Genomic DNA, 19,030 nt, shown 5'->3' with positions numbered 1-19,030 from the left:
TCACTCTTAGAATATTGTTTACAGTTCTGGTTGCTACACCTTGAAAAGCTTGAGAGGGCTATCATGCTCATGTCCTGCTTTTGGTTGGGTGCTGAGAAGAAGATGCTAGACTGCATACTGTGTTATTTTTCCAATATTCTTCCCACCTATGCTTTCTGGGATGGCAGTGGATGTGTTGTGCATGCAAAATCCTCCAAGTTCACAAAGTGCATCAGACCAATGCTCCACGTCACCCAGGTTCGGTACAAGAAGCTGGGTTTTGCTTTATGAGCTGTCAACCCTTTGGGTCCCTCCTATATTTGGAAGCTGCCCTCCTCTATGTGTTCCGTTGTGATCTTGACCTCTCAACTTTGCATCAAGCTTGTATTATGGGGTATCCTGCAGTTCTGGCACTCCTTCTGGAGATTTGCCAGTAAACTCAAGCACTTCCCAGAAGTGCTGCAACACATTTTTATTTGCACTGGCATTTATAATTGGAAGGTCATTCTAATTCTGATGCTATCTTAGTACATTAATAGGTGTATCTGATGGTTCGCTGTGGACACAGGAGGTTCCTGAATCACAATGAGTGATGACATTACTTCCTTGGAGGAAAGAGCTGCTTTTATGCTCGACTCAGAAAGGGATACAGGAGTTTGCGTGCAACTCTGTTCCAGGGTTGCAGGTCTTCACTACCAGAGGAGGCACTTGATAGTTTGACCAAGTAGTCAGGCAGCTGTTGAATTCTCTGCTGGAACTGGTGAGATAGTGGTTGCAAAATTCACATGCTTGCTCAAATAAACTTTATATGTTCTTAAGGATGCTCAGACTTTTTGTTAACTCTCAGGATTGAGTGGAGCTTTAACAGAAAATACCTCTTCAATGGTTTTGCCAGTTAATAAAGGCTACCCAGTGGCTGTTTTCCACTGTTAAATATGTTGGTGGTACATGAGTCTCCAAGTCTTGTAGGGTACAGGTAGCCTACTTTGGAGTCCAGACATTGAGTTGAGTTCATCTGGTGATATATATATATATTCGATATGTGAAGAGATAACCCATTGGATTGTTGTATCAGCATTCTTGTTTAGAGGGACAGCACTAGCTATTGCCTGCTAATTCCTGGAAATATGAAAGAGGATTGATTTTGTAGAAATTACTTGTACTACTTTTGTTCTTTGTTCAGTAAAAAATTAATTAAAGGGTAGCTTAATACTGTCTAGACCAGTGGTGGCCAAACTTGGTCCTCCAGCTGTTTGGGACTACAGTTCCCATCATCCCTGACCACTGGTTCTGTTAGCTGGGGATGATGGGAGTTGTAGTCCCAAAACAGCTGGAGGGCCAGGTTTGGTCATCACTGGTCTAGATGAAGTAATTACCAACAGCAAAAGCCAGTCAGGGCTTTTATGATGTATTTCTAGCATATTTGTCGTCGTATATATAAAATCGTATATAAAATTGAGCACATGTGTTACTAGCAGCTTTCATTTTAATGCAAGCAATTCTATGATTACCTTCTTCCATAGCTACCCCGCCCTGCCCCTCCCCCCTGGGAAAAACCACCAGTCTTGGTACTCCATTGTGTCTAGGATGAAATGTTCTTCTAAGCATTTGATGTACTCCAGTGTCTTTCTGACGAAAGCAGAATTGCTGCCTAGGATTTACTACTTCTATTGCTAAGGGAATTCTAGATGCCCCAATCTGATTTTTTTTAAAGCTTTGTTGCCAATAGCAACACATTGTAATCCTTTACAGTATGTGGCTTTTCCATTTTTAAAACAGTTACACAGACTAGAATATTTTTCCTCTTGGTGTCTACATATATATATTCATGCTGCTGGGGTTAAAAGGTTTTATATAGAACTTACAAGTCCTAAATAGTTATGGTGTCAGGACAATAGAATCTGACTTCTGCATGCAAAATCTTGGGTGACACAGTTTCTGTGCTAAAACGAGACGTCGTTTAATTGCTTCTAGTAAAGCTATAAAGCCAAGTTTACAATTTCACAGTGTCGTAACTGACTGCCACCTGTCCTGCATTGTTGCATATGGCTTTTGGTCAGTAATAAATGACAGCCAGGTAGGAAGAATAGATGTTTCGTACTGGTTGAACCTTTGTGTTAAACCACAGTGTAAAGACAATGGTTAGTGAAAGAGCTGTCAGTCCCCATGTTAATTGACCATCTTTAGTTTTATTTTTCCAAGGAACTAAACGGGAAACCCTCCGTGGCAGAAAGATTTACATAATAGCCTTTATAGGGGTAGTTGCTTTTTAGAATTTGGGGCAGTAGAGTGAACACAGTGTGTCAAAGACAGGACTTCATTTCCCAACTTAAGATGTAAGTGGCTGGACCTCTTGAAACTAGATGGTTTTTATTATGTATAATGGTCTAATACTAAATTATGTATAATGGTCTAATACTAAAACAAAAAAAATTCCTTCCAGTAGCACCTTAAAGACCAACTAAGTTAGTTCTTGGTATGAGCTTTCGTGTGCATGCACACTTCTTTCGTGTGCATGCACACGAAAGCTCATACCAAGAACTAACTTAGTTGGTCTTTAAGGTGCTACTGGAAGGAATTTTTTTTGTTTTGACTATGGCAGACCAACACGGCTACCTATCCGTAACTGGTCTAATACTAAATATCTATAGGTAATCAAAGGAAAACAACGTATCTTCCTCTTGGCAGCAGAGAAAGCAGCTGCGTGCACTATTAAAGTGTTTTATTCTTTGGAACCTGAGGCAGTCTAGGTTATATAATAGTCCTTGCATAACAGAACATGAACCAACAGGAAGGAAATATTATTTCTCAATGTAGATTTTTTGTTTGCATTTACAACCTGGCAAAACTTTACATATGAAAAATCAACATGACCTTTGAAACATAGGACCAGAAGGAAAATAATTTTCTGCATTACGTTTAAAGCTTGTCCTGTGCCTCTGAAGAATCTTGGAAGCATTTTCAAATGTTAATGGCGTAAAAGAATTAAAGAAGCAGAATCTGCGCATTCAAAAGCGCAGAGGGTGACATCCAGAAATGAAGCCGCAGCCAAGTGGTAAAACAGCAGGCTAGAGGAATGGCTGCTTGTCAGCAGTGAGATTCACTTGTTCCGGTTCCAGGCAACCGGAAATATTTTGCCAAAACGTTGCAAAACAACAAATAATCCCAAAGTTTGTTTGTTTATTTGTTTTAAAACTGCCTTTTGCTTTTGGAGCCTTGAGTTTCAGGCGTTCTCTGCCCTGCTAACCTTTTCATAAGCATAAGCTGAAGTTCCCAGGCATTTTGCTCAAGCTGAGAGCCAAGGGCTTAACATTGGAGAAGTTTCTTGTCAAATACTGCAACATTCATGGTCAAATAATAGAAACTGACAAAAAAAAAACCAACACTGTTTAATGTGGGGGTGTAGCAAAACGCAATAGTGTGCAAAGGCTTTCCTGCAGAAATGGTTTGTGGGTGCCTGTTGAAACTTGCGCAGTCAATTGCATATACATTCGTTGAGGGATACAGGTGAGCTGCACTGGTAGAAACAGCACTTTTGAGATTTAAGGACCAGTTCATGCATGCATACCATGTCTTACAGTCAGAGCTTGAAGGCTTGCAAGCCAGCGTGTAAACTCACGCCATCAAAATACCGCATCTGATGGTGCTGTCTCTGCTGTCTGTTTTGTAATGGCTCATAAGCAGTGCTTTTTTCTGGGGGGACACAGGGGTACACATACCCCTAAACATTTTGTGAATCTAAATTTGGCCTCATTGAGGGGGCAGTGTTTCAGTATGAGTAGGAAAATGAGAGTACCCCTAAACACTTTTTTTAAAAAGAAAAAAAGCACTGCTCATAAGCAAACTCAGGTCATCAAATGACGTGTAAAGTAACCCTAATAAAGCTGGAATAGCCCTTGGTGTTGTATTCAGTGGTCCACAATTTGCGGTCACCTAGATTTTACTCCTCCCCAGCTCAGTTTGAACCCTTGTGCCTGCTCTACACAGCGTGTCACATCATTTTCATCACATCAGTTTGGTATTGGAGAATGGCTTAGGATCCCAAGAATGTTTCAGAAAGTGGAGGCATCGTCAACTATAAGGGACGATGTGGCTCTTTATTAGGCCATTTATTTATGGATTGAGCATATATCTCTTCCATGCGGTTTCTTGAAAATCTGTCGTGTGGGGGAGATTGCAGGAAGTGGGAGGCAGACTGAAAAAGACCGTGTCAGGGCCTGCCTCAGTTGTACTGTCGTCGTCACCCCCCAGCAACACAGGGGGATCCACCATCTACTACCATGTGGGGCAGATCCTGCTATGTCCCCCCCCCCCACTTTAATATACTACTGTTGTGTATATAATTGAATGTTATTTGAAAGCTGTCTTGATTGGATTTAGATTCAGAAAGGCGGGAGATAATGTTCATAAATAAGGTTTTAAAAGAAAACTTGGATAAGTAGCTTTTAAAGTGCATGATGAGAGTGATGGCAGAATGGCAGCTAATGTTGGAAAAATTAGACCTGGAGACTTTGAGTCACTGGAAAAGCTTCATCCTTTTGAAAACAAGTGGCAGCACAGATATAGGAGAAGCTTCTCTTTGCTAGCAAGTCATATATTTACCCATGTTTTATTGCCGTACAATTGTAAATGAAACAAAGGTTTTTTTCTTCAGTTTCCTTCGTTGGATGTTATAGTAAAGCCGGGTGGAAAAGTCCACATGTCTTAAAAGAATAAATTCCTTTTTATATTTGCTGGACAGGTGTAGTACTTACTTTTCCTGAACTCTGACTCAGAGCATTATGTACATGTGTGATAAACTTTAAAAAAGACTGCCTGCACTCAGCCTTGTATAAAAGTCTTGAGGGACCATGGAGAATAACTAAAGGGGAAAAGTTACAGATAGGTAGTCTGTTGGTCTGCCATAGTCAAAACAAAAAAATTCCTTCCAGTAGCACCTTAAAGACCAACTAAGTTAGTTCTTGGTATGAGCTTTCGTGTGCATGCACACTTCTTCAGATATCTCAAGAATTGTGCATGCACACGAAAGCTCATACCAAGAACTTAGTTGGTCTTTAAGGTGCTACTAAAGGGGAAAAGATAGCATTGGACAACTGGCGAAAACTGTGAGCAGACTCCGGCAGCCCCAGCAGGTATTTGACACTGGACTGTACAGATGGCTGTCTTGCATTCACCAGTTGAATACAAAACTAGAATCAGATTGTGTACCAGAGCACTTGAAAGATTCTCCTTGTCCAATGAGGTTCTTCCACACTGTTAGTATACCTGAGAAGATCACCACAATCACAATCTTGTTCATTTTGAAGTCTGGGTACTCTGCTTCCACGAACATGCTCCTTTCTATTACCATTCAATGCCTTTATTAGCTTTTGGCCCCCGCTCCACCGTAACTTTCTAAACCTTTACCATCCCAGCCTGCTTCCTGCATTGAATTTCAGTTTCTCTTCAGTTTGAAAGCTACAAGGGTGATAGAAAGAGGATGTGCTGGCAGGTGTGCCAAATTTAGTTTGAGTCTTCATGATCTTCTGAGAATCATTAGAAGAAGTCTGTTTCTCTGAGTTCAAATGCACCAGCTCCCTAAGATAATGAGAGGGTTTAATCTGACTCCGTGCATTGACATAGGAAAAGGAAACAAAGTAAAGAATGCAATTGGTAGGCACTTAAATACTTTTTAAACAAAACAGGTAGTATTTACATATCACAATCTACTTTCACAATTATTGGCAGCGAGAACTGCCAATGGTACAGTCTTAGCTTGGGCTTTTTTTCCTGTGCCACACATGCCAAAAAATAGTTGGCCAATTGTGTTATGCGGTAAATGGTAAATTTAAATAGTAATTAGTAATTATTTTAAGCAAAACAAAATCATACTGCCTTTCCCTCCTGCAGTGTGAACTTCCTTAAAGAGCCTTTATAACTGTAAATTTTATAAATTATAACTTGTGACAGTTCTTGGTACAAGGCAGAAAGCTGATTTATAAACGCTGTATTAAAACAGACTCAAAGCCACAAAGCTGTCATCTAGCTCTAGCTCTCTGAAGCTAGTCTTTTCTGTTCATTTAAGCAACACTTTGCTGCATCTTGACTTAAGATCTTGCAGTGGCATTGCTTTATAAAGGCATCCATTTCAAGATGGTGTGGAGAATATTATTTGTTAATCAGGGCTATAAACTAGCTCGCCAGTTGCAGCAAACAATATATAAGGAGGCTACATACTGTCGGCAGTGGTACGTTTATTGCAGATCTTCTGAAACTGGAGCTGTTCATGAACCTGCCAAGTTCTGTCAAGTGTGTGTGTGTATGTACGTACGTACGTACACACACACACACACACACACACACACACACTGCTTGCTTGTTTTGGTATAAGGAGGAAGAACTCTTTTAAAAGCCAGACCACATAATACTAGTTTCCTCCACAGTTATGTATAGAGGAGGAACTAATGTATCCCCCTCTCACCAGCTTTAGGTGATTCCCATGGGTACTGTTGCTAGCCTTTCTGTTCCCCTGGAAAGTCCAAAATGTATATTTGAACGTATAAACTACACTTATATGAAGCATAGTGCAGCTAGCTAGCAGCCCTTAAAAGGAAGAGAGAGAGAGAGAGAGAATGAATTGTTGGCTTCCATCATTCCATTCCCATTGGATTGAAAAAGCTTCCCCTAACTCTTGTGTATGCTTTTTCTCAATGCTTCCTTTGTCCTTCCCTAGTATTTTATTTGTAGAAAGAGGCAGGGGGATCCAGAATAATGAATGGTGGGGACAGCAAGAAACTTTGGGTCAACCATCTTATTATGCAACAGATTTTTAACCAATGTCAGAAATTCAGATATATAAGCTTGGCGCCAAATAGCTCCTTAAAACCAGTGTTATAGTTGCCAAAATGGAACACCTAGTTGCCATTTTTGGGCCAGAAGGCCCGAAAACCGCGTATTTCAATGCAACTTTTTGGTTCCTGAAATTCATTCTGATCATGCAGATAAAATATGATGGATGGAATTCTACAGGATGTGTTGCTAGTGTGTGAAAATAGTCAAAATCCGAGGATCCCCAGGCATGCATCTCCAGATGGTGGAGACTTCAGGCGACATCTTGGTGCCTGGGCGTCTTCACTTGGTCGCAAGTGACCAATAGCTGCGTGCAAAATGCGCCTGGTGAATTTCAAACACTGCTTTTAACTGCACATTAGGAAGTCATCCAGTGTGAATGGGTCTGTTGTTAATTGTCTGTCTGGACGCATGCATAGATATCTCCCTTTCCCAATGTAATAGCAGGGACTGGTTAGAAGTGCACCAGAAATGTCCTGACTATTGTGCTCTCTAACCTTGGCTCATGCCTTTTTGCTATCCCCTATGTCCATTCTACACCAGTCTCCTGACATGGCTAATACTTCTACCGTATTTCTATCCCCACCCCTTCCCTTTTATTGATTCTAGGAGTTCCCCTGGTTTTGAAGTCTTTGCTGCTTTGAGAAGAGAGCATGGTGGAATCTCCCTTTTAGGGCAGAACTGTCAAACTCATGGCTGCCTGTTTTCTGTTAGCAACCAACAGAGCGCACAAGACAGAGACTCAAGCTCTTGTTTTGAAGTTTACCTGGGGCTACATAAATTATATTTACCAAGCGCTTGGCAGGCTGCAGTACAAGACCGGCATGTTACAACTGAGGCCCCGCGGGGTTCGCTGGCTTGGCAGATCTGCCCCAGGAGCCATCCTTTGTCTAGCAAATCTTAATGGGGCAGTAACAAGAAGGCCAAGAACGTGACAGTCTCACTTAATTTCAAATGAATGAGTTGTATATTAAATGCCCATCTGAAGAATTTGCAGAGGAAACCAATTTTGTACCAAAAATGACATCTCTCCCCAACCCCTGGTTGACATAGGTTAACTGTTACACGTATTCTGATTCCAAAGTAAAGCCTTTTAAAGCATTTACATGTTTGTTTTCTATCTTGGCGAGCACTTGAGAGGCAGGTGGATTGTTGGGGGCAAGAAAAGATGCATTGCGGAGTCATGAGGACCTGATGTACCGTAACTGTGGGAGAATATATGGCTGCTGCACATCACCCTACCCAAAGGCCATTGCTAATTTTTGCCCAGCCCTGATTCCTGTGTGAGCAGCTTCTTCTGATGTCTGCATATTGTCACATTTTACTCTGCACCCAAGAAACCTAGGAGGTTGCTTTTTAAAGGAGGCATACGACAGGTACATGATTTTTATGCTCGTGCAAAGGTGTTTCCTGGCCCTGAGTTTAGGAGGATAAATGTGAACTTAAATCAGCATATAAAAAAAAGCATTTTCCCCACCTTGGTCATCTAAAACAAAACCTTTTGCTTTTTCTATGTGCTCTTATAGAAAAAATGAAGGTAAACATTGGACGCATGCTGCATAAATACCTCTGATAGGACAAGGTTTCCTTACTTGAAAGATTTCTTGAAAACACCAGCTTCTGCCTCAGAGACAAGGTCGGAGGGAATGCAGTTTACCATCTTTAGCCTTCTTTTGTAGCAATTATTAATGTCTAAGTCATGCATATAAAACAGCAGTTATGAATACATGTGCGTAATGCATAACAGATGGGGGAGGGGGTTGTGCAAGCAAATAGGCTCTTTCCAGGATTTTAATGAGTGCTACAGAAGGCTTTTGTTAATATATAATGCCAAACATTCACTACTAGAATGCTGGTGAACGAACAAGCCCCCTCCCCTCTCTTGAATTAAACTGTTAAATCTGAAATTCTTGACATTGTACAAATGTGGAATGTCAGATTACTCAAGATAAGACAGTAAATGTTTTAGATCAGTGACTTTTTCCCCTACTGCTAGCAGAGGTTCTTTACTCTTGGGAAATCTGACTCTTTAAATCTTGTTTCTCTTGATGTCTGGTAATAAACGTCTAGATGTCATCAGAGGGTTCCTGTATAAACTGTCCTGAGGTGGGGGGAAAAAAGCTTTGTATATGTCTGTTTAGGGATGTCAGTAACACAGCTGGAGAGAACACAATTCCTGAAAACATAAAAGGCTGGTACTGTCAATCTCCAGTATTGCTTCTTCCTAAGTCAATTCTTTGCAAAGAGAGAATAAAATGCAATAGCTAGTTCATGCTGCAATTAAATATTGGGGGCGAGAGAGGCTTTTCCTGTACGTTAGAATAGCGTTGCTATAAAGCAAGATTTCTAACATACTGCTTGATAATGATCACAGGGGACAAAAAGAAAGTTTTTAATCATTGTAGTGCGTTCTGTGCAACTTAGTGTATCTGCTGTCACAAGAGACAGGAGCCTTTTATTTGAACTGGGTGCAAAGCAAACTAATTTGAGGTTGCTTGAGGAGTAGAGAGCCTATTGCTATAAAATGGATTAAGATGACAAAAAAAATCAGTTTCTGCTTCAGCTGTTGACTAATTTGGAATGCAGAAAAAAATTAGTCTATTTGTACAACATAACTTAGTTTTGTTTTTGTTTTTTACTCTGTTCTGTAATTTTCGAAAGGTAAAATGCTGCCTTTATTGGCATTTCTAACAGATGTTGGCTGTTCTGTATCTTAAAAGCTGCTTGACTCTTTCACAAAGTAGCATGAGCAATGCTCATAGTTGCTGTATTCGTTCCTGCAATAGAGCTTCAAGTTATCTTGAAGGGAGTATCATACAAAGCAGACTTCTATGAGAGGAAGCAACTATGAATTGAACTTATGTTTCAAGTCAGCTTCTTAGGGGGAAATCCTCAAGGCTTTATCACTACTGTTAGTTTATGCTTGGGGGGGGGGAACAAAAGTTTTAAGCTAAACTGTGAGCCATAGCTTAATGCAATTGCACAAATTTGCATATTTCTGCAACTCCTGCTCTCGCATAATTTATCACGGTTTTGCTAATCAGAGGGAGGGGCAAGGGCTTTGAAAAATTTCACAGATTTTAGCAGTCAGAAACGTGCTTTAAAAAAAAAAAACAAGCCGAGATTATGAATAATAACTCCATGCTAAACACTGTATTCTGTACGCTTGCAGAATTGCAGGAAACACACGGCCTTGACTAAAGCCTGAATGTGTACACCTAAATCTTCTTTAAAAATGAACAAAGGGAAACATTTTTATTTAAAGCTAATAAAAATATTGGAAAGAAAGAATTGGTTTGAATATTTTCATTTGAAGTATATAAAAAGGTAGGTCAGTAACTTACTTGGTTTGAAAAATTGTTAGTATAATTACAGGTGACTCAGAAGGAGTTATCTAAATTTTATGTGGTTTAATGGAGAAGGAAAAGAATGAAAATGCATTATTTGAAAGCCGAATGATCAAATTATTGTCAAGTAGTGATTAATGAAAATATAGAGAGAAAATTTTAATAATATTAATTTATTATTATTATCAATACCCGCCCATCTGATCAGCTCCCAACGGAATATTAAAAACACAATAAAATATCATACATTAAAATTTTCCCTAAACAGGGCTGCCTTTAGATGTCTCCTGAAAGTCCGATAGTTGTTTATTTCCTTGACATCTGATGGGAGGGCATTCCACAGGGCGGGCGCCACTACCGAGAAGGCCCTCTGCCTGGTTCCCTGCAACCTCACTTTTCACAGTGAGGGAACCGCCAGAAGGTCCTCAGAGCTGGACCTGCGTGTCCGATGGGGGTGCAGACTCTCCTTCAGGTATACTGGGCCGAGGCCGTTTAGGGCTTTGAAGGTCACCACCAACACTTGAATTTTGCTCAGAAATGTACTGGGAGCCAATGCAGGTCTTTCAGAACCAGTGTTATGTGATCTCAATTAAAAATCTTAATCTCAACATGACTAAGTTAAATAAATAAGGATGCACTTGTGTTAGAGATGTGCTGAACCAATACCATATGGCTTTCCAGGTGGGCATGTAGAAATATTCAACAGCTCTGAAAGAAATCTGTCAAAATTATTAAGAATTGCCATGTGTGAATTTATTAATACCATTAAGGCTATTACATGGTTATAATGAGGACCTGGTACCTAAAAGATAACAAATTCCTACGGCTTGAAGAAAGCTTGTGTGGAGCTGAAACACATCTGTTAAAAATGGAATATATTTTCATGGAAATAGTGCTCTGTTGGTAGAGCATGAGGCTCTTAATTTCATGATTGTGGGTTCAAGTCCCATTGCACGGGGTTGGACTAGATGATCTTTGGTCCCTTTCAACTGCAATTCTGTGGTTTTAAGTTTCTGGTATAATGTAATATTAATGGGTTATTTTATATAGAGCATATGATTTATAACCATTATTGACTGACTAAAACAATAAGAAAATACTGGGGGGGGGGTTTAATCTCAGTTTTCAGTTACATGGTCTTTATGTTATTTCTCTATTGAGAGTTTCCTTTTAAGTAGATTATATATATTTCATTCTGGTGTTGCTTTTATGACCAAGAATTTTTAAATATATCTTGGAATGTTCAGGTTATTACTTGACAAAACCTTTACTGAATTTGCTGAAAAGTAGAAAACTGATAAAATAGACACCAATAAGGAATGAATGTCTTTTCACCTCTCAACTAGGACTTGTTCATTACAAGGAATAGATTTGTAAATTGACATGCAGATTTTCAGTCTGCATTTAAAGAAAGCCGTCCTGATGCCCTAGAGAGTGATTTAATTTATTTTAACTTGAAACCTTTGAAATTGCTAGGCTTGCTTGATATTTATTTGTAGTTTGCTACTAATGAACTTAGGAAATGGAAAAAAATCCTCAGAAAAAAATGAAGCACTGGGAAATTTTCCATTTCACTTCACTGACAGTAAGGGGATCTATGCCAATGTGACTGAAGCAGGGCATTTCTTTGAGAGGGGATGAGAGTCTTGCACTTGGAAAAACTGGCCAAACTTGCTAAGGATAGAACTGGAACAATTCCTTTCAAAAAGCCTAGGTGTGGCTCAGCTGGGCTGGTTGAAATATCTTGTGGCATCCCCAAGAACTGTCCTCCACTTGAGACTGAAGTGCTTTTGAACCCATAAGCTGCAGTTGCCCGATAATGTTTTAACCATTGAACAGTTCATCGTCCGTGTGTTTTCTTGCCAGGGCAAACCCACAGTAAACTGAGCTTATGCAGAACTTAATTTTAAAGTGCATCAGTTGCATTTGCCCTCTAATACTCTCTGTTTTGATGACATTTCCTTCATGTTTCTTGTAGGATATTCAGTCAGAAGAAGGCTGCAATTGAGAGAGAATATGCCCAGGTAAGTCACAGAATAACTCTGTGCTGATTGTCTGAGGACTGGCAAAGTGTCTCTTTTCCTCTGCTCTAAGTCTCCTGCTCCCCTCCCATCCAACCAAAAAAAGCCCGTCCTGGTGACATGGCCACTGCCAACAAGGCAGACCCAGAAAAGGTAGCAGCGGCCCCACAAAAATTAGGTACAGTGGTGCCCCGCAAGACGAAATTAATTCGTTCCGCAATTTTTGTCGTCTAGCGAATTTTTCGTCTTGCGAAGCACGAAATCCCATAGGAATGCATTGAAAATCAATTAATGCGTTCCTATGGTCAAAAAAGGTCTAAACAAAGCCAAATTTGGTACAACAACAGTTTATTAACTGCTCTTTAAAGTCACACATACTGTAAAGAGCAGTTCAAAAACTGAAGGGAAAATAAATTAACTTTATAAACAAAACATGTCTTTGTTTTTAGACGTCGCGAGACGTTTTCGTCTTGCGAAGCAAGCCCATAGGGGAAATTCGTCTTGCGAGGCAAATCGAAAACGGAAAAACCTTTCGTCTAGCGAGTTTTTTGTCTTGCGAGGCATTCGTCTTGCGAGGTACCACTGTACAGAGAAACTTAACTAACCTCCACATTCCTGGCAGTAGGAATGTTTTTGTTGTATACAGGGTCTTGCTGATGATCTGTTCCCTCCCCTCAGGTGTGAGACATTTGGGGTTCCTTCTTCCAGTGCACTTAAGACAGGGATCGGCAACCCAAGGCCCATGGGCCGGTAGCTGCCCACAAGGCTCGTCTAACTGACCCATGGCGACCCCCCTGCCTGCTCTTACCAGTGTGGTGCGGGGACCAACTTCCGGGTTGATGGCGCCTGTGCGCACGAGTGCTCCTCCGTCCCGGATGTGCACCGGAAATAGTGTGTGCGCACACATGCGGGATGGAGAAGCGTCTGGCGCCCGTGCGCATGTGCACAGACTATTTCTGGTGCTCTTCCAGGTCAGAGTAGCTCCGGAAATAGTGTACGCGCACGGGTGCTCCTCTGACCCGGAAGAGCGTGCATGTGCGCACGCTCCGGCCCATCCTCTGATGGACGGAGCGTCAACCAGCCCACCCTCCGATTAAGGTTGCTGGCCTCTGACTTAAGAGCTGGGAAAGAGACTTGGGAGTCTTTGTGCTACAAGGCTGGGTTTGCATAACGCGGCCCTGCCTTCAGTGTTCTGCACATTGTACTCTATTCTTAGTACACTTATTGCGTGATCCAGTGTGGTGCCATTGAATGGCTTTGGACCTCTGAAACCTAGCGATAAATCTCCTTCACCGTGAAGTCCCTAAATAGCTTTGAGAAATGCAGGGTCTGCCTCATTAAAACAGAAATAGGGGCACTCTTCTCAGGCTCTCTTAAGAAGATGAAGTTCATGAGAAATTGGATATCCTTTGCACATTATATCCCACGTGAACAATAAATAATACCAACAGCATTACTAAAAATGCTGCACGGATGCACACATTTAACTATTCTGGTTTAACTTGGTGCAACAGAACTATTCATGTGCCTGCAAGTGTCTGTGTTTCGCTGGCATGCTGACCATCAGCTCGTTAGGCGAATTCGGACACTAAATAAAAACATTTTCTATTCTGTCTGTCTGCAACATGTCTGAAATTCATTTTCATTATTTCTGACAAGGAATACATGTATAATGCCTGCTGGTCGCAGTTCTGTCAGACTTGTCACATTTTCCCCCCTTTGTGTCTCCCCTTCTGCTATCTTACGGTCTGTCAATTACCAAACATTTATCTTCAGTTGTTGGTTGTTTGAAGGCAGGGGAAGAGTTATTGAGGGGAAATGTAGCTTGCCAATAAATTTTGAGTGGCATGTTGAAGACCACAAGCAGCGAAGAACAGACCTCATCGTGAAACATTTGGCTTCAGCGAGTCCCTCTTACTGCCCCTTCCGCCGGACAGAATTAGTAACCTTTTTTCTTGCTCTTCAGAAAATGAAATGGTACAGAAGAAATAAACTGCTTTGTGTGAGTTCTTTGGTGCTGTGCCAACCGTGTCTTGTTGGAAACAAAGAAATGACAGTGTTTTGTCATTTAAGTCCTATAATAAAACATACTGAATTGCAAAGGCTGTACTCTTTTCATGGTCAAAAATGTGTCGATTGAAGGAACATGCGCCAGAATTTCTGAGCAGTAGGAGACCTTGAAGCGGATTGAAACATGAATTGGATGGAATAGGTCCATCCTTCAGGCATAGGTGTTTGTGTATAGTCCTGCTGGGGCCCTTTTCTGTAGCAGTAGTTAAACTATAAAGTTGGCCATGGTTACCATACATTTAGTACAAATTAAGCCAGACTTTTATTGACCATCCTAAGGACGCCCCTGATTTAGTGAGCAGGACTTTACAGGAGACCCCACCAGATGCATTGGGCGGCTTTGAACAGTGCTTTTTTTCTTAGTCTAGGGAATATAAGGGGCATAGTGAACTCCTTAAAGCCTGTTTCCACTCACTGCAGTGCTAGAAGCAGTGCTTTCAGTTGCAGAGAAATCCAGAAAGTGTTGACAGCTAAAGAAAACAGAGAGAATGTTTAAGTTAAATCTGTTGTAAATGATTATTCAGTGTATAAGGTCCTAAGTGTACAGTAGCTGACTTGTTTGGCTTCGAGCAGATAAAAAGCCTTCTATCAGCCCAGCTCTCCAGCCTTACCCTCCCAAGGAAAGAAAGGGGGGGAGAGCGGAAATGTAAGGGTGGCCAAGTCGACTCAGGAAAGTGGCCTGTGCCAGCTGCCAAGTAATAAAAAGGCAGGCTCCTAATTTGACAAATATTTGCTACCTGCAGAGAGAAGTTCCTGTAGGGCCAAAGGTAGCGGGTTATATTTGGCTGACCATCGTGACGGCTGCAGTGCTGCATCTGCCATTGTCATAATTATCTTAAGCAATTCAGGTTCAAATTCCCATTCCTCACCTGAAGTCTAAACATTCACTTGGATAGCCTTATTTCATTAACGAAGCTAGAAACCCCCCCTTTTTTTGCAATTAATGCTGGAGGGAGCATGCAATATAATTGAGATCTGAATCCACTAGTGTGACTTAAGGCTGCAAATTCTACACAGTTCCTAGGAGCTTTTCTTATTGGGAATTTCCTCTTGGTCAATGTGCGTGAGATTATAGTGCGAGGCAAGTTAAGACCTGGGTTGCTGTCCAGACAAGAAAAATACTTACTGAATGAAAGTATTGGATTTAAGTTAAAACCCACCTTCTGCATCTTTCAGTTACAGGACTTTACTGAACTTGTTGGCATAATGGTAGTGCAGCCCATCATGTCATCTCAGTCTAGTAGAACTTGCATTCTCCAGCTTTTCATGGATCCTTTAAGAGTGCTTTTACAGGATAGGTACACACATCCATTGCCCAGTGATCTGAGGACCACTCGGCCTTGGCTTTGTTTGAACATATTGCATAGAGTGGCATCAATTTCATGTGGATACCCATTTGGACATCTAGAAAACTTAAAAAACTCATATATTTAACTTAAGATGCATGTCCTGGTGGTTACTGTATCTTTAATGTGAACTGATTATAGTTTTTTTTATTACTGTTAGTTTTATTTATATTTTATATATTTTTTCTTTCTTAAATTTCCAAATAATAAAGGGGTGTGTGCTTGGTGCTTAATATTATAAAATTAAAAGTCCAAATTCTGTGCAGTGGGGTGTTACATTTTTGCAGCCTGAACTATTGTGTCTTGCCTATTGGACACAAGTTTGTCTTCTGCTAATGTCACAAGGAACAAAACAGAGCATTGCAGACTTCCACTAGGACCTGTTTGGCGTGTCCTTCCCCAGGGTGTTCTGAGATTTCACTAAGCACTTTGAATATTGTCATAACTTTCTCTATAGCCTTAAGGTCCTTCTTTTTTCTTTTAAAAAAGATTATACCCTAATTTGAAGGAGTGCTGCATTTAGTGATAAGGTTTAAACTCCAGTTCAGATGGCCAAAAGACTGACTGCCGTGAGCAATGCGATCTTATTTAGCCACTACAATGGGGTAAAGGAAATATGCTTAGATTTTTCCTCCCCTTTCGTAATTTCTGTGCTATGAAGTCATCTGTTAAGGGTTTTAAATTGTGTGTGAAAGATCATGGTTCAGATTCCAGGGACTGGTGAACTTCCTGTGCAAATGTTATTTTGTTCAGTGTAAGAGAGATAACATATAGCTTAATGTCTCCTGCACTAAACAAAATATTTCATACCAAATTTAAAACCCTTAACAGATGATTTCATTATAACTCTGCTGGTTAATTGCAAACTATAGAGAAAGAAATCATGCATACACTGACTTTAGGAACGACTGGCTGAAAGTCACACATTCATTTCACAAAATGATAAGCCCTCCCAGTGGGTTATTATTTGGGTAAAAGCTGACTGAAGTTGGACTCTAGCGCCGTCCAGAGGGCCAAAGGTTCCTCATCGCTGACATACAGTGGTGCCTCGCAAGACGAAATTAATCCGTTCCGTGAGGCTCTTCGTTTTTGTCTTGCGAAGCAAGCCCATTGACAGCTTAGCGGATTAGCGCTATTAGCGGTTTAGCGGCTTTCAGCGATCAGCTGTTAAGCGGCTTAGCGGCTTAGGAAAATGGGGGGGAGGGGAAAAAAACCGCAGGAACTCGCAAGACATTTTCGTCTTGCGAAGCAAGCCCATAGGGAAATTCGTTTTGCGAAGCGTCTCCAAAACGGAAAACCCTTTCGTCTAGCGCGTTTTCCGTCTTGCGAGGCGTTCGTCTTGCGGGGCACCACTGTAGTAAGTTGCGAGCTTAATGTATATGTAATGACCAAAACAGTTCTTCGATTTTAACTTCAGCGTGCTTTTTGCTCATGAGGAGTGAAACACATACAGTGGTGCCCCGCAAGACGAACGCCTCGCAAGGCGGAAAACCCGCTAGACGAAAGGGTTTTCCGTTTTGGAGGCGCTTCGCAAAACGAATTCCCCTATGGGCTTGCTTCGCAAGACGAAAAAAATCTTGCATCCCCCTGCGGGTTTTTTTTCGCTTTTTTCACCCTTTTCTTAAGCCGCTAAGCCGCTTATCAGCTGTTCCGCTGATAAGCCGCTTAACAGCTGATCGCTGGAAGCCGCTTGACAGCTGTAGCGCTAATCCACTAAGCTCTCAATGGGCTTGCTTCGCAAGACGAAAAAACCACTAGACGAAGAGAATTGCCTAACGAATTCTTTTCGTCTATCGAGGCACCACTGTATTTTAAAGAGTCACTTTATATGTTGCATGTCGCCCTTTTACAGAAGTCAGAATGGCGCATGTAAGACTTCCTTTTCCCTTCAGTAGTGCCCAGTCTCTTCCCACATGGAGAAACATTAATGGACTAATGTGAGATCTGAACTTCCAATAGTGAGCAAACTCCACTCTCTCCGAGTAGTTTGGTTTTGGCTTATTGCTTTGACAGAGCTGTAGGGAATCTGAAATATTTTCAGTCTCTTGGTAACAAGACACCGGTTTAATTACTCAGGTTTCCTTATCCACAATGGCTAGATAACAGTCTTCCTTGGCGATGAGATATAGAAGGTAGCCTCAGTTCCAAGGTTTATCTTGTAAGTTCACACTCAGCTTTGTACAGGAAGAAGGGTTCGATTTCCTTGTCTCTAAAATGTAAGGCCCTTAGTACAATCACGGGAACACCCTTGCCCAACAGCATATTATTATTATTGTTGTTGTTGTTGTTGTTTAGTCGTGTCCGACTCTTCGTGACCCCATGGACCAGAGCACGCCAGGCACTGTCCTTCCAGTGAGCACTTGGGGCTGATTTCCTTAAGAATGGATCGGTTTGATCTTCTTGCAGTCCTTGGGACCCTCAAGAGTCTCCTCCAGCACCATAATTCAAAAGCATAAATTCTTCGGCGATCGGCCTTCTTTGTGGTCCAGCTCTCACTTCCATACATACAGCATATTATAGGACAGGACAAATCTGTGATGGAGAAGCAGGGCGTGCAGGCAAAGTCCCCTCCTGGAGATCTGTCTCTTATCAAAGCCTGTGTGTTGTCCTAAGCCGGGAGAGTACAATTGCAAATTCACACCATCCCTCAACGGAGGAGATGGATAACTATGACATCTCACTGATTTTAAAAGCCTATCTGTGGCCTTCTGTTGGCATTCAAGCTGCCACTTCTTTCAAAATCACCCCATTGCAACATCTGGAAATTCAGCAGAAGCTCAGTTTGTGTAATGAGATTCCTTTAATGGCAGTTGAAGATGGTAACCAAGTTATTGAGAGAGAATCAAGAGTGAGTAGACTTTAATTAAATATCACATTGGCCACAAGCCCAGAAGCAGCGCTTGGATAAAAGGAGGTGTGTTTGTGAGATACAGGCTGAGTGAATACTTATTTTTTTGCTTTATTTATTGCCATTGGCTTCAAGATACTCATGCAGTGCAGATGTTCAGTCTGTATACAGGTACAGGAGGAGTATTATTGCCAATTATTGGTATCGGTTCTTCTTTTTAAAAGAAGTTTGCCCTGAGGTTACTTTTTTTTTTATATGGAGGAGACAAAAATCTCCATACAAGCATAGCTGTATAGACAAAAAGCTGTCTATCCCCGTGTGTGCATGTTGTGTGGACTCTGCACAGGAAAATTCCTGAAACCCCCTGACAATTCCTTAAGGGCATAAGAGGTAAGGAGAAAACGTGACAGTTCCCTCCATTGCCACCTGCTCACTTCTTGAAAAAAACGGAGTGATGCAACACTGGAGTCATATGAGATTGCAGATCCTTCTTTATGAAGTGGAAAATTGAGTTTTCTATTCCATTATCATCCATTAAATTTCTGTATTGCCCCTTCATATGAGGATCACAGGACCATTTGCAATATAAAA

At 41.2% G+C, this 19,030-nt stretch overlaps 1 protein-coding gene across 5 annotated transcripts in view; it reads left to right on the top strand.

Annotated features, from left to right (window-relative positions):
- Positions 1-19,030, top strand: part of FCHSD2 (FCH and double SH3 domains 2) — a 140,529-nt gene that overhangs the window by 16,886 nt on the left and 104,613 nt on the right. For all 5 annotated transcript variants that reach the window (XM_081909754.1, XM_081909753.1, XM_081909752.1 and 2 more), the window contains exon 3: positions 12,133-12,178. In XM_081909754.1, coding sequence (XP_081765880.1) covers positions 12,133-12,178 — 46 coding nt within the window. The remainder of the gene's footprint in view (positions 1-12,132; positions 12,179-19,030) is intronic.

The sequence above is a fragment of the Podarcis melisellensis genome (genome assembly GCF_964234715.1).
Source record: "Podarcis melisellensis genome assembly, chromosome: 4".
Lineage (NCBI taxonomy): Eukaryota > Metazoa > Chordata > Lepidosauria > Squamata > Lacertidae > Podarcis > Podarcis melisellensis.
The sequence above is the reverse complement of the archived record's forward strand: the minus strand, read 5'-3'. Positions and strand labels throughout refer to the sequence as shown.